This window comes from Lissotriton vulgaris, chromosome 1_1, assembly GCF_964263255.1.
Source record: "Lissotriton vulgaris chromosome 1_1, aLisVul1.2, whole genome shotgun sequence".
Taxonomy (NCBI): Eukaryota; Metazoa; Chordata; class Amphibia; order Caudata; family Salamandridae; genus Lissotriton; species Lissotriton vulgaris.
Genome location: NC_141685.1, coordinates 771,590,831 through 771,614,591, shown reverse-complemented (window position 1 = coordinate 771,614,591; position 23,761 = coordinate 771,590,831). Strand labels below are relative to the sequence as shown.

The following is a 23,761-nucleotide window of genomic DNA, read 5'->3' as shown; positions in this document are numbered from 1 at the left end:
ACACTTGGGCTTTCGTTTGCGAGCCCTCTAGCGATCTGGGAGATGGGGAATTTCTTAATTTCTCCCTTGTTCTTTCACCTCACTTTACTCTGGGCGGTACTCTGATCTATCGCCCCCAGGTCCTTGTGGCTGTTTTCTTAAGGCTCTGGAAGAGGCGATTATACCCCGGGCTGTGAGGTTTTCTAAGTTCTTGCTGCTGGGGGATTTCAACATTCATGCTGACATGAAGGAGTCGCCTGATGCACTCAGTCTATTAGAAACCCTTAATTTGGCACAGTTGACCCAGTGGGTTAAATTACCCACTTACTCGAGTGGTCATCTTTTGGACCTAATTTGCTCTAATTTTGCTTTGACTACTTCTGACCCCCAAATTCTTTCATGGTCAACCATAGGCTCATTAGGTTTTCATGGCCTTTAAATAACTCCTCTTCCCCAGCCCTCCCCATCATTTACGACCAGAAGATAAATGTGTTGGCCCTGTCCAATGCTTTGCAGCAGAGTCGTCCAGAGCTTGAATCCGGGCTTACAGCTGCTGTTCAGCAATTTGACACCTGGATTAGCTCAGGGGTGCAGGTCTCAGCTAAAAAGGGCTCTGGCCCTAATAAGCGTGCCACGCCTTCTAAGCCCTGGTTCTCACAGGCCTTGAAGGCAATGAAGCTAGACTGTAAAAAGCTGGAGAGGTGTTGGCGAAGTGTTTACTGCCCCTAGGCTAAGGAGACTTTACGTGCTGCTCAGAGGGTCTACTATGACGCCATAAAAACAGCAAAAAAGGAATTTTATGCAGGCAGGATTTCTAGGGCTAATAATAACAGTAAGGAGATCTTTGCACTTGTAAAAGGTTTCTTTCCCCTCATGCTGAACAATCTGTGATTCCGTCTTCCGCCCAATGGTGGGAGGATTTGTCCTCTTTTTTTATAGATAAAATTGTGGGGATTCAGGACAGTTTGCGTATAATTTGTCCGGATCAGATTAATCAGGATATGTGTCTCCCTGATCTCTGCCCCCTGCTTCCCCTGCTTTTTACGCCGTTCCCCCCCCTGCCGTGACAACCACTTTAGCTGTACTCAAATCCATGAAATCTGGTTCCCCCACTGACCATTGTCCGGCCCGTATTTTGGGTGGCATGGCTGAGGTAGTTTGCTCCGAGATCATTGGCCTCTCGTTCAGGACGGCCACTGTCCCTGACTGCTGGAAGCAGGCTAAACTCCTGCCACTCCTTAAAAAATCAGGTCTAAACCCAGATACTCTGGCCCATTATCCCCCCATCTCTTTGCTCCCAGCTCTGGCCAAAGTCACTGAAAAAATAGCATTTCGCCAGTTGGATGCCATTGTTGAAGACTCCCATGCACTCCATCCTGCTCAGTCTGCTTTGGTTGAGATCTCGGAGGCTATAAGGGAGTGCCTGGACGGAGGCTGCAGAGCGGCTCTGATTATGTTGGACCTCTCTGCTGCCTTCGACACAGTGCCCCATCAACAGTTGCTCTCGTGTCTGGCATCCATTGGCATCGTTGGGTCTGCATTCGAGTGGCTGACCTCGTTTCTGACTAATCGGACCCAGCAGGTGTGGACGCCCCCCTATGTTTCTACGGTCAAACTGCTTTCCACAGGGGTCCACTTTAAGCCCACTGCTGTTAAACATCTATCTGACCCAGTTGGTATCCCTGGCCGAGAAACTTGGGGCAAAAATAATAGCTTATGCTGCCGATACGCAGCTGCTGTTTACCTGGACTGGCGGGGATCTGAATACTTCGGCAGTCCACCAATGCCTCTCTTCAGTCTTCTCCTGGCTTGCTCGGGCCCAATTAAAATGTAATGAGAATAAGTCCGAAATTCTTCTTTACCGACAGGTCCCCCCCCAATTTTAGAGAGTCCTTCTGGCCACCGGATCTTCCCTTCCCGAGCCCGTCCGGCAAACTCGCCAAGAACCTAGGAGTTTGGTTCGGGGAAGACCTCAAGTTTGCGGAGCATATCAAAAAACTCACATGTGATTGCTTTGGCACTCTTAAATCCCTCTGTAGGTTCTTTCCCCTGCTGCCAAGATCGGCCAAAGAGACAGAGGCAGGGGCCCTTATACTCTCCCGCCTTGATTATTCTAAAGCCCTTTACTCTGGTATTCCCGCTTATCTCACCACACGCCTTCAGGTTATACAAAATGCAGCGGCCAGGCTCCTCTTCATTATCTCAAGGCAGTCTAGTGTCGGTTTGCATTTGCACAGTTTACACTGGCTCCCTGTCAAACAAAGGGTTGTGTTTAAATCGCTCACCCTGGCGCATAGAGCCATTCATGACCAAGGACCTGCATACCTGAGGTCGCGTTTTGCGTGCTATCTGCCGGGACGCCTTTTACGTTCTACTTCCCAACATTTGCTGGCGATCCCTCGCTTTAACCGATCCCGCCTTGGTGGCCAGTCCATCACTGTGAAGGCAGCTACTGCCTGGAATGGTCTTCCTTTATCTCTTCGCACTATCCAGAATTTTAACCTTTTTAAAAAAGCACTTACAACTCACCTGTTTAAACTTCCATTTTAACTTTTCTTAGATATCTCTGCCTCCGCTGTATCACCTCGCGCCAGGATACTCACGAGTAATTGAGCGCGCTACAAAACCTCCAATACAATACAATACAATGCAATACAAGAGGAAGCGATAATGACGACCTTAAGGGATCAATGTCCACGGAATTTCATCATTGAGGCCATGTTTATTGCTCAGTAATCTGAATACCCATCTTTGTTCCCTGACAAAAAGCAGTCTGGTGATATAGGTAGTTGTCGGTAATATGTTTGGCTTGTCGAGGACAGTACATCTTAGATCATTAGCTCAGTGTCCTTTTTCCAAAAAGCTATTGGTAAGTTCAGTTGCCTCCTTCATCCTCAGAAGCTACATGGGATCATTGATGGTTTTGTGTATATCGTTATGTTGATTTGTTGCATTATTCTGAGCACAATTGAGCAGCAGCACCCATAAGTCCTGAAGAAAGCCACAACACCAGTCTGGTCATTGGCTGATGCATGTCGACCTCTGTGACATACGAGCGGGTTTGGGAGACATCGTTTACCACGCATCTATTTCAGCGTGGTACTATTACATTGTGGTTTTAACTATGCAAGCCGTTACACCGACTTGCACTGGAGGGCGCTGTTGACTAAAGAATAGTGTAAATTACTGTTTCCAACACCTTCCTGTCTGTGTGTAGATTGGAAATCGAACAGTAATTCACACTATTCCTAAATCCAGCACCTCTCCAGCGCAAGTCAATGTAATGACTAGCGTTGTGAAAACCGCGACCTAACAGACTGCGTTAAACTGGCCTTCGCTGTATCGTCATACATCCATTTAGTATATACCTTCCTTAGTACAAAACATCCCTGAACTCCTCCCTTTCAGGGAGGGGGTTGCAGCCCGTATCGAGACTACGCATATCGCTACAAGGAGGTTGCCCAATGATAAAGCATGCCACCGTTAGTGGGTGAGAGAAACCGTCCTAAGAAAGAATTTCTCTTGGGTGGTATCCCCTTCATTAGCGAGGCTAGTAATGTTTCCAGACCCATGGGTTTACATTTGTGGTGTGATATATGAAGTAGGAGAGCTAACCCTTGCGGGTCTTTACACCTCCTCACACACTCTTTTTGTGAAACAATTTTAAACTTGTATATCTTTAAATTAAATTGTCACCCCAAAGTTCATTTAGCATAATTTACACATCATTTTGCTTAATTTCCCAAAATTTTGGGTGATTTCTGGAAAATATTTACACATTTTCCCATGCCTTTAATGGTGATATGAAGGAGGATTTCTAAACATTCTGTTCCCTCATGAAAGTGGAAGTATACTAGGGGCACTGTATTTTGTAGGAGGTGCACTACATTGCTATCTAAAGGGCTGTGGAATGCAACTTTTGATCAGCAAAACTTGTGGCTTGATCTATTTGCATCTTTAATGGAAAAATCCAACCAAAAAACAGATATTGAAAAAGACTGCTTGGGAACCTACAAAACACAGAAGAGCACACATTAAGTTTCCAGAAATAACAATGGTGGTCCTGTACCTTTACATAGGTTATCATGCAAAAAGTCAATCGACTCAAGCAAGTCTCTCTTCATAATCATTCCAAAGACAGCAAACCAGTGCTTCTTGAAACACTGCAAAATATCAGACAACGTCCAAGGGGGCTTCAAATACAGAACCTTAAAATAAACAAAAAGAGAAATAGCATTAGCATTCCCATACTTCAAAGATCCTAGATATTTAATACAAGTCATGATCATTAAACTAAGTCAAATTCAGTACAACTAGCAGTATGTTCATGAAATTAAGGAGTAGCAAGATTCAAGTAAGCCTGAAACACCTTTAAAAAATCAACATCCTTCTAGAGCAGCAGTGCACAATGAGCAAGTTACAGACTCAGTGACTCAAATGTTCAACTGGTAGAAAGCAGAATTTCCAGTGTCAATTTGTCGGCAACAGTGCACTGTTGGCATATCAGCACAGGTTCTCCAAATGTATTCTGGTAGTTGCATAATAGTTTAAAGTACTCAAACACAGAAACTGTTTGCTATCAGTACTGGCGCATTCAAGGATTGCGTTTCTGCACCTGTAAGTTTCTTGCTCATCAATGGCACTCATTAGCAGATAGAAGCTGGTAGGATTGGGGGTGCTTGAAATTCTGCTAATAGTATTTCAGGTAAAGTATCACTTCAGCACATGCAAGTGCAGCTACCTGAATGCATTTGGGAAAACTGGCCCTCATATGCCAAGCATGTACACTTTCCCCCTGAAATTGTTAGGCTAACCCTGCAACTATTTGGCTGACGAATCATGAGATGCACCTACATGCTGTGGAGTGGTACTTTGACAGACTAAGCAGAATTCCAAGCTTGCCCGAAACTACTGGTGTCATATAGATATGCTTTGCCTTCATACTGTGTTAAGTTAGCATGAGCTTATTAGAAGTTTAAATCCCATTTTACCTTTCTGCTGCTTTTGCACACGGCACTTTGATCCTAGTAGAATATGTTGCTTCGCACAAGAATAATATGGTTTGCTATTGTATCAGCTTTGCTTGGTAAGCTATGTCTGAACAGTGAGTGCCGAGGCCTTCAAGGTTATTTCAACACAGTGGTTGTTGTGAGGTCTGACCTGCGCACGTTCTAGACATAACACATATCAGTGTCAGAGTCAAAATCACTTTATTCGATTATTTTAAAATCATAAAAGTATGCTATACAAATGCATTGGTATATCAAGAACAGTAATTAGTATAAAAAACTATGTAGAAGTTAAAAAGATTAAAATTCAGTATATACACAGTATTCAGTGGCGGTCGGTAGCGACTAATTGCTAATTTTAGAAATTTTTTACAAACTTTACAAAAGCCCATAAAGTAATGATCTCATCAGTTCTTTCAATACAATGATCGTTTAAGACAACTAACACTGCTCAACATCTACATAATGTAAGGCTGAAATCGACCGAAGTCTATTCTGTCTAGAACGAATAGAGGCAGTCAAAAAGTTGGCTACCCCAAACATGACTAGTGGAGACTCCATGAGTTGTAGGTACACTAAGGCAGGTTTTATCTGCTTAAACCCTTTGTTCTTTAGTATTGGCTTAATAAATTTTTCCCTGCCAGTCTTAAAAAAGGGGCAAAAAAACACAAAATGCAGTAAATCCTGGTCAGAGAAATTGTCACATTTACATGATACATTCTCATGAGGTTTAGACCACTTGTCATAAGTACCCAACAGAAGATGCACCTGATGAAAGCGAAATTTTGTAAGAAGCCACCTATGGAATGGTTTCGTAACAGTCGTCAAATATGATTGAATGACATTGACGTGATCAACATGTAATGTGACCTTACAGTTGGCTTCATCATTTCACACGCTTCCCTTTCCGCTTCTCGCTTTTTTAAATAGTGTGTTTTAACCCAGTTAATATCTTCTCTTGTCAGGCTTTCAGGGTTAGTGTACAATTCGGGTCGACCCAGATATCTTGCTGTAGATTTAATAAAAGCCAACCACCGTATCTCTGCCACTTTATCCCTCCCCATACAATCCCTAATGATTTCATGATTTAGAGACAGATTGGGATTTAGCCAGGTTCTGATCCATGACAAAATTAAGGCGATAAACAATGTATTTCCAATGCACCCCAGTCCCAGTTCCATGTGCACTGCAAACACTGGTGTAGATTGGGGGAGACCCATAAGGGATCGTAAGAATCTAGAACACATATGCAGCTGCGGCCAACTCTGGCTTTAGGCGCGTTTAATAGTGCACTGCGCAGAGCATGCAAACCCACTTGATGATTCTTCGCATGCAGAGAGCTGGTGGAAGATGATGTGATCCGCTTTCCACTAAGATCAGAGGTGTGAGGCCGCCCTTCTAAAACCTAAAGAGATCTTCTTTAGATATAATATAATATACTACCAAGGGAGGGTAAGACTTAGGTGCCATTTAGCCTTCTTCCCTTTAGCATTTTAACATGCTTTCTCCCTTTGTATTTTATGGACTAGTAACTATGCTGATAACTTTGTTTCTTATAATATGTTTGCTTGTATTAGCTAAGATACTGCGCTTGAGAACACTGCATTAGAAATAAACATTTCAAACTTGCACGTCACTTCATTTACTCCTACTTCTGGATTGATATGTTGGTATCACGAAAGAGTGTTCATGTGTTCCACGTTACCTGAGGTGTTCTAAGTCCATGTTCTGGGTTGTCTAAACATTGGGAGTTTGTAAGAACCAATGAGACACTGATTGCCAGTCTGGTAGGGGATTTTGGGTACAAAGGTGAGTTTTGGCACACCCTAATTCACTGAGGTTCCAAGTCTCTATGCACAGTTCTGTGTGAGAGCAGGATCCCTGCGACATGGCGCCCAACCGTTGGTGGTCTAATTACATGACACTTGAGTAGTACTTCATTCAGTCTTTAACTCCTTCGCTATTGGTTCCGGTTAACAGTGGTGTCGGACAAACCTACATATAGTTACATAGGTCTTTTCAAGCTTGAATCTTTTCAAACGGTTCCTTTTTGAGTTACTACCCAGTTGTGCTACGTAGTTTTTATTCAACCTCTTTCTTCCTGTGTCCCTATGGCTAATGCCGTTGATATTCCACAGCATATTCGGATTGCAGTTCGCAATCATTTGCAGACTTATGATGTCCATGTGGATGGCATGGCTGTGATCATGGCGGTGAGTGCGGAAGTAGCTTACCCATACGAACGTTTTGACTCGTGGGTGACCTTCCCGGCTGTGAATGCAAATACTAATGTGTTCGACACGTACACTCCGACTGCCATGCCACAGGAATATGTTCCCTATAGGGCGCAGGAAGTTCCTATTAATGCCTGGCAGCACAGAGTTTGGTTTAATGGCGCCCTACTCCACTCTTTGTTAACTCCGAGGTTAGGTCCTTTGTCCATTCCAGGCACAACTCGGCCTGGTTTGGCTGGATTTACACCGCATCCTAGACATGGAGCGGTTCCCGTTGCAGATTTACGGCTATTACATACAGTCGTAATTAGTGTAATTTGGTCGTTAGTGCAGTACATTACCCGCAATCTCCCGGGCGGTGGTGTTGTCTGTGAACACCTGCACTACACTCCCCCAGACAGAGGGGAGGAATGCCTTCAGTGCAAGATGAATCACCCGCAGCTCCAGAAGGTTGATGTGGAGCCGGGACTCCGCCGGAGACCAGAGGCCGCTTGGGGTAGGGAAAGGGATCTGCCGCTGACCCAATCGCGGTCCGTGAGCCACCACTGCAGCTGTCTCGCAGTGCCCTCTGAGATCAGGACATGGTCGGACAGGTTTCCCTGATGCTGGGCCCACTGAAACTTCAGGTCCCACTGCAGAGCCCGCATCCGCCATCGGGCGTGATGCACCAGAAGGATGCAGGAGGCCATCAGCCCCAGAAGCCGCAGCGTCAACCTGACCGAGACTCGGGATAAAGGCTGAAAGATTGGAAATAGAGCCTGAATATCCCGAACCCGCTGCTCGGGGGGATAAACCCGAAACTGCGCCGAGTCGAGAATCGCTCCGGTGAGGAGGAGCTTTTGAGAGGGACACAGGTGTGACTTTGGCACATTGATGGAGAACCCCAGCAGGTGCAGGAGGTCTGCAGTTATCTGGAGGTGGCTGACGACTGTCTGGGGCGAGCCCGCCTTCAACAACCAGTCTTCGAGGTAGGGGAAGACTGAAACCTCTAACCTGCGCAGATGAGCTGCGACCACAGCCATCACCTTCGTGAACACCCGTGGGGCGGTGGTAAGGCCGAAGGGGAGCACAGTAAACTGAAAGTGCTCGTGGCCTACCGTGAACCGCAGATAGCGCCAGTGCGCCGGCAGGACGGGGAAATAAGCGTCCTACAAGTCCAACGCTACCATCCTGTCTCCTGGGTCCAGGGCAGCTAAGACCTGAACCAGTGTCAGCATTTTGAACTTCCCCTTCCGGAGGAAGCCGTTGACGCTCCGTAGATCCAAGATAGGGCGTAGGCCCCCTTTGCCCTTCTTGGGTACCAGGAAGTAGTGCGAGTAGCAACCACACCCTACTTCTAGCCCAGGAACGCGCTCGATGGCCGCCTTGGCCAGGAGGGCCGTAACTTTCTCCTGCAGAAGTCGCAAATTATCCCCCGACGCGCGGTGGAATTGCGGTGGAGGGATCGTCTCGAAGGGGAGGGAGTAGCCCCTCCGGACGATTTGCAGCACCCACCTGTCCGATGTGACAGTGCGCCAGTGGAAATGGTGATGGCGAACCTTGCCCCCCACTGGCGTCACATGGGACTGAAAGCACGGACTAGGAGGGTGTCATGATCGCCCTCACCTACGGAAGTCAAACGCTGAGTGCGTAATCCTGCTATACCAAACTGCGCCGCGGGGACCACAACTACCAGCATGCCTAGAGGGGAGTCAGCGCGGAACAGACACGCCTACTTAAGCAGGTAGCAGCGAGGACGCAACGTTGGATATTCGTATCCCTGCCGACATCGTACTACAGCCACAGTACCCGTTCCCAAGGATTCCCGTAACAGGAAAAGACCATAGGACACCGAGGACAGATAGAGCGGACGCTCTCTGACCCCATTGTTGAACCGGCTTTAACAGCAGCTGAGACGCACACCACGGAGGTGTTTACCGCGTCTCAGCTAAAGAAGCCCGAGAGAGCACGGTAGTGCATTGAGCCTCCATAGTACTTGGGGGATTGAACGGCTGTTCTCTGCCCCCACCGTAGACCCTTACAGCCGTAGACGCTGAGACGCACACCACGGAGGTGTTTGCCGCGTCTTAGCGCATTGGTTGTCTGTGGCCGTTGAAGGGACTGGGCAAGACGAGCGGCGGCTCTCTGCCCAAATACTCTCCCTGGATATCGCTACATTGTATTAAGGCGGATACAGAGACGCACCACACGGAGGTGGTTGTCGCGTCTAAATTGGAGGTTTACCGTTCCTGAGATCAACTCGGGGAGGCTCACTGAGAAGCGCAGGTTGAGCGGCTGTTCCCTGCCCAAGTTCGAACGGGAGGTAGAGTGCCTGGCAAGGCATTCCCTCGTTCTGTACTTACCTACGAGCCCCGCGGAGGATCAGGAACTGTGTCCTAAGTAACGCAACCATCACAGCATTCGAGCAGCATTGTCGGCCGCTACTTAGCACGGTGCCCTTCGTTGGAGAACACCGGGACCGGTGTTCATGCGAAGGACGGTGAGACCATCCAGGTGCTGTGATTGGGGATTCGTTGTTCTCCTTCGTATTTACCTGTACTGTATGTGTTACATACGTTTTGCTTTGTTCTTTACCTTTGACCATTAAATCAGTAAAGTTCTTTATCCTTGTCTGTTGTCCTACGTATTTATGGGCTTTCCCCGATCCCGGGAACATCAGGTTGTTACAGAGGGTTTTGAGGCGGATGCTGCAGGGGTAGGTGTGGACTGGCCTCGCCGTTGTCCCCGACAGCCGCCACGGCGGTTTCCACGGCCGTCACCGCGTTAATAATTAGTCTGCGGTGCGTGGCTGGCAGCACGTGTGGGGGAGCCCCTTCCTTGGCCACGAAAGGAGCAAAAGGCACCCGATTGTTGGCGCGGGGCCGAGAGGCCCAAGGACTTGGCCGTAGCCCTGGAGTCCTTAAAGCGCTCAAGCGCATGGTCTGCCTTGTTGCCAAACAGGCGACGGCCATCAAACGGCATGTCCATGAGGGTATTCTGGACATCAGCCTTAAAGTTGGCGGACCTCAACCAGGCATGGCGACGAATCGCCACCGTCGTTGCCATCGCTCTGCCCAGTGAGTCAGTGGTATCCAGCCCACACCGGATGGAATAGCGTGCTGCATCTCGACCCTCCGCAAGGGATTGGGTGAGTTTAGCCTGGACCTCCGCCGGGCATTGTGGCAGCACGTCCGCGACTGTGTCCCACAAAGAGTGGGTGAAGTGGCCCAAGAGGCATGCGGTGTTGGAAGACCACAGTTCCAAACTGAGGGAGGAAAATACCTTCTTTCCGTATTGCTCATACCTCTTGGAATGCGGTCTGGGAGTTGGAGGCCTGGATGACCAGACTCTCGGGGTGGGATGGGTGGACAGGAAACAAGGGTCGCCCGGGGCGGGGCGGTGGCGTCTGGCCACGTTCCTATCTACAGGCGCACCTGTAGCGGGCCTGGACCAAGTGCCCAAAAGAACGTCAGTCAAGGCCTCATTAAACGGCAGCAGAGGCTCGGCCGAGCTTGACTGCGGTTTAAGGACCTCAGTGAGGAGGTTAGTCCTCAGGCCGCGACGGGGAGCTCAAGGCCCAAGGCCCTGGCCGCCCGCGTCAACACCACATTGAAGGTTGCCCCCTCCTCCGTAGCCACGGTAGGGGGGGAAACAAAATCAATGTCTGGCGAAGTGTCCAGACCACTGGCATCCCCAAGTTCATCTGTCCAGTCCTCTTGGGACTGACACTCACGTGTCAGAGGGTCCTCAGACCCCTCCCAATACTCCTCATCACCCATGTCCTGAAAATCAAGGTTGTCAAAAGATGGGGCCGGTTCATTAAAGTAAAACTCTCCGAGCGACGTCGAAAGCGGCGCCCAGCGGCGCTGTTCCGACGCCGGAACCGGATCGAGAGAGGTATCGGGGACGGCGCCACCGGAAGACGGCGCCGAAGGTGACACCCAAAGGACCGGCGCTGGCGAGGTTGTTAGGTCAACCGGCGACGACCCGGATCCAGAGGCTGATCCTGCGGGGCCCTGCGGCGCCGGGGCCGAAGCACCCGACCCGCTAGGGCCACCAGTCAGGTCCGCTGGGCCCAAAGACGCCGCGGAGCCCGTCGGAGGAGAGAGGGACCTCATGGCCATGAGGAAGCGCTTGATCTCCTCCAGCGTCGCTTGCTGCCCAGAGACCGGAGGGTATGGGGCAGGTCGCGACGCCCGCGACTCCGTCGGAGTCGCGTGGGCGGTGTCACCCGAAACCCTGGCCGCGTCGCGCGAGCGTCGGGGGGAGTCAGAAGAACGAGGACGCCTCTTCGACTTCTTGTGCTTACCTGACGACTTCAAGCCTGACGAATTATGTCGACTCCCGGAGCTATGATGGCTCCGACCCCGCGACCGGTCCCTCGACCTCCGTCTGGAACGGGACCTCTTGCGGCACGGGCCGACTGCCGGAGCTCGAGCCGCTTGCGGGACCGCTCCCGCCTAGCTTTCGCAGACAGAGCTCGGCAGTCGGGGCAGGCCTTGTCGTCATGGTCGACGCCGAGACAGTGAAGACACCGGCGGTGAGGGTCAGTCACCGACATCAGTCGGTCGCAGTCCTCACAGGGCTTGAAACCTGACATCCCTACCGGCACCGTTCGGAGTCGAAGACTCGAAAAAGGATCAAAATAGATCACAAAAAAGTATAGTCAAAATGTGACTAAGGTACCACTTTTTCCGGATCTGTGCTTCTGGCGCGGAAAAAAGAAGAACTGACGTCAGCACGCGGAGGCGGCGTCTAAGTACTCAGACGACGTCATCATGGCGTCCACGACGCCGTGATGACGTCACAGCCGCAGACGACTCCTACCGACGCGCAAGGGTACTGCTACGCAAAAATTTCCGGATCCAGTCTGACGCCTGGGGATATTCTAAGGTAAGGAATCTAATACTAACCTGTTTCTTTCAGATAATGAAGGTCGAGGATTGGCTTCTCACTTCTTGGAGAAATGCGCACAATTGCACGCTCCTACAACTCTGAAAAAATTACAGTCATTGCTGGGATTTTAGAATTTCGGGCGAACATACATTCCTGAATATGCCCAGCATATCAAGCCCTTGTATGCTTTGATACAACCTACTTTTACCAAATCGTGCTGGTTGCCAGAACACTCAGCTATTTTGCAATCTTTGCAGGCTGATCTTTTAGAATCTAAATTCTTACTGTGTAGTGATAACCACACCAACCTGGTGATAAGAATCATCCCTGGGGTGGTGGGTTTCACTTACCTTACTTTTAATGAAGGAGACAGAGTACCTATTGCTTACAAGTCACACTTGTACACTTCGGCTGAAATGCGATTTTCCACTGTGGAAAAAGTTTTGACAGCAGTGCAGATAGCGATTCTTAAGGAATGTGCACTGTCGCAGGGAAAACGCATGTTGGTTGTTACCCCGTATCCTGCACTAGAGGCAGTGACGAAAGCCAATGTAGCAAATTCTAAAGCTTTGCACCCTCGGTGGATACAATGGGCAGCATTCTTGACATCTCCGGATGTCACGTTTATTTTTGATGCCTCCTTACAGTCGCAGGAGTTTTTGCAATACGAATTTGTTCATCCTGCACCTTTGGCTCTGCGGCCTTTGGAGGATTTCCATTGCATCATATACACTGATGGTTCAGCGCAAGTTGCGCATGGGTCTAAACACGCATACGTTTCCGCTTGCGCCATTGTGGTAGGTGCCATGGTGAATGATGAGTTCAAGTCCAGAGTTGTGCACATGCAGACTCTAGGGGACTGCACCGCACAATTGGCAGGGCTTCGTGCTCTGATGCTTGAATTGGAGTACGCTGATCCTAATATGACGACTCTTATTGTGAGTGATTCTTACTACTGTGTCCAGTTTTACAATGAGAACCTCTTGTTTTGGATTCAGAATGATTTTCGTGATTCCAAGGGTAGCACAATAAAAACATAAAATGATCTGGGTCCGAGTGGCTGAGCTTAAAGAGCAGTTGCCACTCGTGTTTGTAATTCACACTTTAGGTCATCAGAGCGTGGGAGTCCATGCTGTTGGCAATTCGTTGACAGATGAGGCCGCAAAATCAGCAGTATCGTCATATTTGGTTGCAGCAGTTACACGGTCCAAAAGTAAGATTGATGATGATATCTTGGCAGCAGTTGCTGCGACTGAGAAGGGAAGTAAATATCCAAAGGGATTCCCATTTGAAGTATTCATACCACTTAAGTCCTGATAAAGTTCCTTATGTGAAAATACCCGACGTTGGTGAAAGGTTGATTCCCAGCGTGGATTGCAGCCACACATTGCTCACTGCGGCCCATGAAGGAGTTGTGTCTGCGCCTGCGGGCGTTTTGGCTACTGTGGCTCAGTTACAACAGCGTTTCTGGTGGCGGGGACTGTACAGACGCATGATTATGTCCTTCAATGTGACATTTGCCAGCAGATTAAGCCTTCAACTGCTACGCGTCCGCCCCAGACACAGTTGTACATATCTAATAAACCACTAGGTTGTGTTTACTTAGATCACTGCGGTCCTTTTTCTTCTAATACTGCGTATAAGTACATCTTATTAGCAGTTGATTCATGCACACGTTTTGTGTGGGTGTGGCCTCACCGCAGCGCTGATTCACTAACTGTCATAAGAGACTTGCGTGTCTTTGTAGGGATTTTTGCCTGTGGTACCTTCCATTCGGATCAGGGTCCGGCTTTCGCCTCTAAGGCGTATAAGGATGCCATGACTTAGAGGCGTAATAGTGTTGTGGAACGGATGAACCGAGATTTAAAGCAGTCTTTGACAGCTAGAGTTATAGGCACTGGCAGGAACTGGCTGGCCCACCTCAATAGCGTGCAGGGTGCTCTAAATATTCTCCCTAGAAAGTCTCTGGGTGGGAGGACCCCATACAAAATACTCTTTGGTATCAAGATGTTCGTACCGGACCTTGACGGTTTAGACTCGGCGGCTGTTACTACCTCCTTTGACGTAGATGAACATTGCAATGTTTTACAGAAGCTACAAGAGACGAGAGACAGTCTTGCAAAGGAACATTTGCCCTCCACCACGGACGATGCGATGCAGATCCCAGTAGTTGGCTGGCAACCCCAAGTTGGAGAACTGGTTCGGGAGAAGATCGAAAACAAGAAAGAATTTGATCCCTCTTATCGAGCTCCAGTTCCAGTGCTTGGTGTGAAGGGCACAAGAACAGTCATTTTACCACCACTTCCAGGTCGTAAGGAAAACAGGTATATCTCCATTGACAATGTCAAGATACACAGAGTGGCCGATTCTTGTTAGTATGACACCAGCGGTCTCATGTCCTTCGATTGTGAGAAATCCTGTTTTGGCCCCAGCTTCAAATTCTGTGCCTGATGTTGCCCTTGAGATGCCTGCAATTTCTAGTCCTTTATTGAGTAAAGGATGAAACTGACTACACTTACCCAACTGACTTATTGATGCCTGATTTACAAACTCGCTTGGCCACAGAATCCAGATTTTCATTTGACACTGTTTCACACACATCAAGAAAGCCTTCGAGGATTACTGTTTATGTAAGACTGTTTAAAAAACATTTTTTAATTCCCCCTTGGACCTATATTTGGCTGGTGCTTTTTTTGATTTACCTTTTTATGTCGATTGGTTTTGTGTTTTATTTTTTCCGACTCGTCAATGGACACTATGTCGAGGAGAGAACACGCATTCGACATATCAATGGAACATTGGCACCCCATTCCTCATCACACAGATTGAAGAGAGACTTGGCTTTTGTTAACATCACTACCTGTCCTAGATGGGATTGTATGGGATGCTGTTAGATTTCAAATCCATAGCCCCACTGAGGTTATAAATGTCCCTAATGTGCTTAGAGTTAACATGGGGGATGTAGTTAAACAAAATATATGTTCTGATGATTGGGATGTTCAGGCCGTAGAAGCGTTGTTTTCTGATTTGAAATATTATGCTGCTTTTGACGCTGAAGATTTGTATGTAGAATCTGCTAATTACGGTGATTTATATTGTTAACAACATTATGGCAATCACTACCTGCATAAAACTAATACCAGGAGGATCACTGTAAATTATACACAACGGGATCATTGTCCAACTCCTACACAAGGCAGTTCTGCTTTCTTTTTGAAAAGGTTCACTTATTTCACTGATTTTAATCAGTCAAATCCCAATGCATTTATTTTAAAATGACCGAAAAGTCCACATCCAAAGTTAGACTTACCGATAATAAATTATTGTACTCTAAGTTCTTTCTAGACCAGTTGGCTGTTGGAGGCTACGAGTTGTGGAAGGAAACAGTTGACCTTAAATCGGTTTGGGGTTCTAAAAGTTGGCAAGTGCAAGGCACTGAGGCTTTACACCGTGCATGTGTCATCCTGAATCATATGTTGTTTTTTAAATCTATAATTTCACAGACAACATGCTTTGGATTGGATACTACAAAAAAATTAAATGCTCCTTCCTTCCCTGATTTAGAAGAATATTCAGGTTGGGGTAATACTACAAAATTTTCGATTAGAGAGTTGCAAACTCTGTTGCTAAATTCTCCTTTTAACATATCCAGTTTGGATCCTAACGGCTGGTTGCTCTGGCACAGAAGTGATGACTTGTGCCAGCATCGTTTTCTGGGTTTAGCTCAAGGCTTTACACAGGTCAGGGTGGATCCCCGTTTTGAAAGTGACCATTCTGTGACTACCTATGCTGTAGGCAAATTATGTTAGAATTGGCTCAAACATTCTACCTTGGCGTCAGTTAAACAGCATTTATCTAAACTGACCGACGATGTTGATCTGAATGATTTCATAAAAGGCCCGGCAAAAGGTAGATCTAAAAGGTGGATATATGCTGTGTATAATAAATTCTGGAAAACTTCCCAGATTGAAGCAGCAGATAGGGCTATAGATCAAGCTAATTTAGAAAAAGTGCTAGCAGTTGTAGATAATAGCATTAACATGCTTTTTTCCCGCATTTACACGTTGGATAATATTTTGTCATCTGTTGTTGATATTGTGCAAGATGAAGTGTCTGTATTATACCATGGTCAAAATCAATTGCGTTCTATTATGCAGTTTGCGTGGACCCTTCAGACTCTTAAGGCAGGAAAAGTGCCATGGCATTACATAAGGAATATGCTACTTACCAGTATGCATCTGTTCTTGGCATAGAGGGCTGCAGAGTGGTACATTATGAATAGATCGCCATCTGGTGTTGGGCTCGGATGATTGCACTTTGTTTTTCTCTTGGAGAGTCTTTTGTCTCTTGGTGACTCCTCCCTTGGTTGGTAGTGCGCATGGGCATCGGCTCCATCCTTAGATTGTTTTGCCATAGTAGGGTTAGATGGAGTAGTATAGTAGAATACAGATAAGAGTGCCCATGTAAGTGTATCTAAATAAGATAGTGTTGGAACAGACACAGGTTTCCGGGGAGGCTGGGAGGGCATGTACCACTCTGCAGCCCTCTATGCCAAGAACAGATGCATACTGGTAAGTAGCATATTCCGTTCGAGGCATATGGGCTGCAGATGGTACATTATGAATAGACTATATAGCAGTTCTCTCCCTAGCGGTGGTCACCCGTGTCTGTTGCAACTGTCTGAAACAATGTTTTTAATACTGCTTGTCCCACTCTAGCTTGTTGTGTTGTGTGCACATCTACACAATAGTGTTTTGTGAAGGTGTGCGGTGTAACCCAGGTAGCCGCTTTGCATATGTCGTCTAGTGGAATGTTTCCCAGAAATGCCATAGATGCTCCTAGTTTACGTGTAGAGTGAGCTCTAGGAGGAACAGTTAATGTTCTCTTTGCCTTTAAGTAGCATATTTGAATGCATTTTACAATCCATCTGGCAATGCCCGCTTTGGAGATGGGATTGCCTTTATGTGTGGGAGAAAACGCAACAAATAGCGGTTTTGTCTTTCTGAAAGTTTGTGTTCTTTCTATGTAGTACAATATGGCCCTTCTAACATCCAGTGTATGTAGGGCTCTTTCAGCTACTGTTTGTGGTTTTGGAAAGAAAACCGGTAATTCCACTGACTGATTGATGTGGAATGCTGAAATAACCTTCGGTAAGAATTTTGGGTTTGTTCTAAGAACCACTTTATTTTGGTGTAGCTGCATAAATGGTTCTTGAATCGTAAAAGCCTGCAGTTCACTTACTCTTCTAAGTGACGTGATAGCTATGAGGAAGGCTACCTTCCATGTGAGGAATTGTATTTCACACCTATGCATAGGTTCAAATGGAGGCCCCATTAGTCTGGTAAGCACTATGTTGAGATTCCAGACTGGGGAAGGTGGTCTTCTTGGTGGAATGACTCTTTTGAGTCCTTCCATGAAAGCTTTAATTGCTGGTACTTTGAACAATGACAGATGTTGTCTGTTTTGTAGGTATGCTGCTATGGCTGCTAGATGAACTCTGATAGAGGTATATGCTAGGTTACATTGCTGTAAGTGTAACAAATAGCAAATGATTTGTTTAGTAGATGCGTCCAGAGGGTTGATGTGCTTACTGTTACAGTGTATAGCAAACCTCTTCCATTTTGCTGCATAGCATGCTCTGGTGGTAGGACGTCTTGCTTGTTTAATGATTTCCATGCATTCTGGTGGTAAATCTAAATACCCAAACTCTATGACTTCAGGAGCCAGATCGCTAGGTTCAGTTGTTTGGGATCTGGGTGCATTATTTCTCCATGGTTCTGTGTAAGATGCATGGGTAATAACCTTAGCTTTTGATGTGGTACTTGTGAGAGTTGTAGCAGCGTGGTGAACCACGGCTGTCTTGCCCACGTGGGTGCCACTAGTATCATTGTCATTGAATGTTGCTGCAGTTTCCGAACCAGTAATGGAATTAGTGGTAGAGGAGGGAACGCGTACGCAAATCTGTTGGACCAATTTATCCACAGTGCATTGCCCTGGGACCTTTGGTGTGGGTACCTGGATGCGAATTCTTTGCATTTTGCGTTCTGATGATTGGCAAACAGATCTATCTCTGGTTGCCCCCATTTTTGGAAGAATGGCTGTAGTATTTGGTCGTGCAGCTCCCATTCGTGCACTTGTTCTGACTGTCTGCTTAGGATGTCTGCTATTTGGTTTTGAACTCCTGGTAGGTGTTCCGCTAACAGGTAGATCTTTTGAGGAATGGCCCATCTCCATATGTCCTGTGCTAGTCTGGACAGTTGGAGAGAGTGTGTCCCCCCCTGTTTTTGAATATAATACATTGCAGTCATGTTGTCTGTTCTGATCAGGACTGCTTTGCCTATTATTTGCATTTGGAAGGCTTTTAGTGCTAGAAATATTGCTAATAGTTCTAGGTAGTTGATGTGCAGTTTCTTTTGCTGCACACTCCACTTCCCCTGTACTGTGTATTTGTCCATATGCGCTCCCCATCCGGAGAGCGATGCGTCCGCTGTTATTATTACTTGTGGAATTGGCTCTAGGAACGACCGTCCCTTGGAAATGTTTTCTGTGTTCCACCACTTCAGAGAGCGATGCGTCCGGTCGTCCACCAACACCAGGTCTGTAATCTGCCCTTGAGCCTGATTCCACTGTGTCGCTAGACACTCTTGTAGTGGGCGCATTTGTAGTCTGGCATGTGGTATTAGCAGTATGCAGGAGGACATCATGCCTAATAGTTGCATAAACACTCGTGCTGGTAGTGAGTGTTGTGGTTGAAATCTTTGTATTAACCCGACCATTGTCTGTACTCTGACTGGGTTGGGGTATGCTATTGCCTTTTCTGTGTCTACTGTAGCCCCCAGGTATTGCTGAATCTGGTTTGGTTGCAGGTGTGATTTCTTGTAGTTCACCGTGAACCCTAGGTGGTGCAGCAATTGAATTGTCTTCTGTGTGTTGTGAAGACATTCTTCCTTTGACTTGGCCTTTATTAGCCAATCGTCCAAGTATGGGAAGACATGTATTTGTTGTCTTCTTAGGTGTGCTGCCACCACAGCTAGGCATTTTGTGAAAACTCTCGGTGCTGTTGTGACACCGAATGGAAGGACTTTGAACTGATAGTGTTGTCCTTCTAGCACAAACCTTAGGTATTTTCTGTGGGCTTTGTGAATTGGGATATGAAAGTAAGCGTCTTTTAGATCCAGTGTAGAAAGAAAGTCCCCTTTCTTCAGTAAAGGGAGTACTTGTTGGAGCGTGACCATGTGGAAGTGCTCCGAATTTATGTAAGCATTGAGAGGTCTGAGGTCTAATATTGGTCTTAGGGACCCGTCCTTTTTGGGGATCAGGAAGTATAGAGAGTATACTCCTGTGCCCTGTTGATCTTTTGGGACCTTCTCTATTGCATGCTTCTGTAGAAGTGCTAGCACTTCTTCTCTTAACAATGTTAGATGATCCTGACTCATTGGACGCTGTTTGGGGGGGATGTTTGGCGGGGTATCTGTGAGTTCTAGGCAATAACCATGTTGGATAATTTGTCTCACCCACTTGTCTGACGTGATGTTTTCCCAGACAGGTAGGAACTGTGATAGACGTCCCCCGACCGGTGTTATGTGGTCTGGGGGGAGTTCTATGAAGTCACTGTTTTGGGGTTGAGGCGTTGCGGTTACTATTATTTCCGCGGCCTCTTCCTTTATTGTTGTTACCTCTGTAACTGCCTCTTGAATTACCTCTGGGTGATGTAGGTGTGAAAGATGTGGATTGCTGATTCGTTCCTGTATTCTTTGAGCCCCCTCTATAGGTGGATCTACGAAAGGAACCTCTGTGTGTTGGCTGTTGCAATGCTCCCATTGACTTAGCCGTTTCCGTATCTTTCTTCATTTTCTCTAATGTCTCGTCTGTGCTTGAACCAAACAATGTCTTCTGATCAAATGGTTTGTTCAGTAGGGCTGTTTGTACCTCTTGTTTGAATCCTGAGATTCTAAGCCATGCGTGTCTTCTTAGCATGATACTAGTGTTAATAGACCTTGCTGCAGTGTCTGCTGCGTCTAATGCACACTTAATGGAAGTATTTGTTATTATTTTACCTTCCTGTATTAATTGGTCTGCCTTCTTCTGATGTTCCTTTGGGAGATGTGTAAGAAGATTTTCTAGCTCATCGTAATGTGCCCTGTCATAACGTGCGAGTAGTGCTTGTGTATTGGCTATACGCCAGCTATTCGCTGCCTGTGATGCTACTCTTTTACCTGATGCATCTATTAACTTTGACTCTTTATCTGGTGGGGGAGCCTCTCCTGTAGATAACGAGTTTGCTCTCTTACGAGCGTTTGAGACCACCAGCGAGTCTAGCGGTACATGCCCTCTAATAAATATTGGGTCCTTTGGAGCCGCTTTGTATTTTTTATCAATTCTTGGGTTTAACACCCTGGCTCTCACTGGGTTTTCGAATATCTCATCTGTGTGAGTAAGAAGACCCTTCAACATAGGGAGAGTACCTGATGATCTCTGTGCATTAGGTAGAGTCTCTAACAAGAAATCCTCTATTTGAGGTTCTGTATGTATATCTACTTTATGGTATTTCGCTGCCCTATTAATGAGCTGCACAAAACCTGTGTTATCATCAGGTGGTGAAGGCTTTGAGGGATATAGCTCTGGGTCGTTGTCTTCATCTGACCCTACATCATAATTTTCCCATGGATCCTCCTCATCTGGGATAGTTTCGTCATCCCCTTGAGGTTCTCCCTCCCCCAGATCACTGTCTACATCTGACTGAGGTGTAGCTGATCTTGGTGTGGAAGGTGTAGGCATATTTGGTCTATTGTGAGGAATAGGAGAAGAGGGTGTTAGTCTAGGACGAGGAGAAGCAGGAGGAGTTATATTCGTCCCCATTGTTCTCTTTTTTGAAGGAAGAGGTTTATCTTCTGACTGTTCACTCTTTCTCTTCTTTGTGACCACTTTCCCAGTTTGTGGATCAATAAACAAGATCTTTTGTTTGGGATCTGTCTGTTGCTCCTGAATCGGTACCGAGGGTCCTGGTTCCGAGAGGTGCTTTTGTTTTCGATCGTCAGATCTTGTTGTTTTCGAAACCGAATGTTTGCTCGATTCCGACTTTCTTGGTATCGAGTGTCTCTTGGGCAATAAGTCATATTTATGTTTTGACCTGGAATGTTTCGATCCCGAGCTGTCCTTTGTATGTAGCCTCGGTGCCGAAGTCGATGTCGCCCTTTTCTCGGATCCGACATGGTGGGAGTCCGAGTGTTTCGGTTTCAGTTTCGGTTTCGTTGCCGGGCCCGAAGGCGGGGCGTCGGAAACTTTTTTCAGCGGTTTGACCGGGCCCGAGGGCGGGGTCGTTACCGCACGGGGTCGGTTTTTCGGTAAGGGGACGTCGTCACTCACGGTTTGTAGCTCGATGAGTTCTTCAGCCTCCGACTGGTCCCCTTCCGACCCCGACTGGTCCTCTTCTTCCTCGATTTGTTTGTCTCCGAACAGCTCCGGGATCGCTTCTGCCTGCATTCTGGAAACCTCGTGTCTTCGAGCTCGACGATTTCTAATCGTTAGCTTGGAGGAGAATGCTGCGCAGGCTTCGCAGTCCCTGGATTCGTGTTCAGGCGATAGACAGAGGTTGCACACCTCGTGTAGGTCCTTGTGTGGGAACTTAGCACCACACGTTGGACATTTTTTGAATGGAGTCCTTTCCATGGACTCCGGGCTTGACTGCGTCGAGAAAGGCCTCCTTTTCTTCGACGTAGTTCCAAGTTTTTCTCTTCTATTTTGAATTTGTAACGCGTCGGAATGGAAATGAACGCGTTCGAATAACAATACCGTCGAATTGGAAAGGGAATACGCGTCGAAAATCACTTTCTTGCGAAGTTGATCTGGAGCGTCTCGATCTTCATCCGAACCCGATGGCGGAAAAAAACAATCTAAGGATGGAGCCGATGCCCATGCGCACTACCAACCAAGGGAGGAGTCACCAAGAGACAAAAGACTCTCCAAGAGAAAAACAAAGTGCAATCATCCGAGCCCAACACCAGATGGCGATCTATTCATAATGTACCATCTGCAGCCCATATGCCTCGAACATACCTCTTCCCTGTTTGCCCCATTTAATTTGACTGACAAGCAGCGTTTACTTTCAATGAAGGGTGCCTCTTTTTCCATGTTAGACATTGAGAAGTTGAAGTCTTTACCGTTTTCTGTGGCAGAGGCCACTACTGCAACTTGGCTTATCCATGGATTGATAACTCTCCCGTTTCCTCTGTTTGAGTTCAACAGCTGTATGAAGTACTTTGCAATTGGTAGATACAAGCCTCTTGAAAGTTCTTATCTCCATGAAGCCTGGTCGCTTCTTTCTACATATAGATGCCTTAGAGAGGGCAAGGAAGTTTATTTGAATGGTGAAGAATGCACTGAAACACCGGATCACTCATTAATGTGTAGACATATCCAATTACACGGCTCCTGTAATCAGAACGAGCCAAATTTAGCCTGTGTTTTGGAAGGTACCCCTGTGCCTGCTATCCTTCCCATATTCACATTACTGGCAAATGGGAGTTATTTACTATTAAACAATGAGGAATGCTGTGGGTTGATAAAAGGAATTGCTTAAGTTGTTAACGTCAGTGAGCATGTGGTTTGTTGTAAGAATGTAATGTATCCACCCCCGCATGGGAAACTGGATGTTTCCATTTGAACCAAGATTCCGACCTTGAAAGCAGAGTTCAATAAGATGAGTCGCATAAGAGCTCTATTGTCCCAATAAGAAGTTGCCCTCACATCTGCTCATGAAACGTTTGTCCTTCACGTGGCTAACACCCGCACAGAGGTGCATGCTTTATTAAATACTGACTTGCCCTCGCATTTCGGTGAATTAATTCACACAATCTTTAATGCATCCTCCACAACTTGGCTGGAACACTTTTTTTAAGTGGTTAGCTGCTGCCTTGTGACTTCATTTCAAAGTATATTTGGGGTCTTTCCTGCTTTCTTTCATTCGATCTTTTCCAGCCTATTTGGTAGATTCCCCATACTACTGGCTCTGGCTGCAGGCGTTCTTTTGCTGTTTTGTTTATTTCAAAATGGATGCACGTCCTGTGTTTTGAGACGAACTGTCACGTCTGGTGCTGTTTCGCAACAGAATGCTTGAGTACTATGATGCGCTGCCTCTTCCAACCTTAAGTGCAGCTTATGGAGTATCGTTTCGGTGTTCCTACTTTACATGTGTCCAGCCTGTTTTTTATTGCCTGAGTTGCGATTTCGACTGGGCCCTGGATTTGTGTCTCTGCAATACGGTGTCTCCCAATGTGGATTATAAACAGCTCATGAGCCCCTTAGTTGCTCATGATTTGCTTTGTTCTGAGGAGGGATTATGGCCTTTGCAGCGATGCATGGAATACTGGGTCGTTGGAATGTTTTCGCAGCGGCGCAAGATTTCTTGGCACACAGCTTCATTGAGAACCCACCGAGTTGTCCTCTGATGGTTCTAGGGGCTCCGGTAATTGAAGAGCATGTATGTTCTTTCCCACTATTAAATTGGATAGCTGAACTATTTTCAGATGAGAACAGTGACTTCCATTGGAAGCTGTTACTGCATATTTTGCATATTCAATATTAGGATGAGGCGTGTCATCGTCATTTATTGGACATTGAACATTTTTTTTATAATTTTTTTTTTCTAGCATATGAAAACTTTCT

General features: G+C 46.7%; 1 protein-coding gene across 1 annotated transcript in view; it reads right to left on the bottom strand.

Moving 5' to 3' along the window:
* SWT1 (SWT1 RNA endoribonuclease homolog) overlaps window positions 1-23,761 on the bottom strand; it is a 1,175,709-nt gene that overhangs the window by 582,838 nt on the left and 569,110 nt on the right. Inside the window, exon 12 of the mRNA XM_086956007.1 lies at window positions 4,049-4,187. Within this exon, the coding sequence (XP_086812133.1) occupies window positions 4,049-4,187 (139 nt within the window). The remainder of the gene's footprint in view (window positions 1-4,048; window positions 4,188-23,761) is intronic.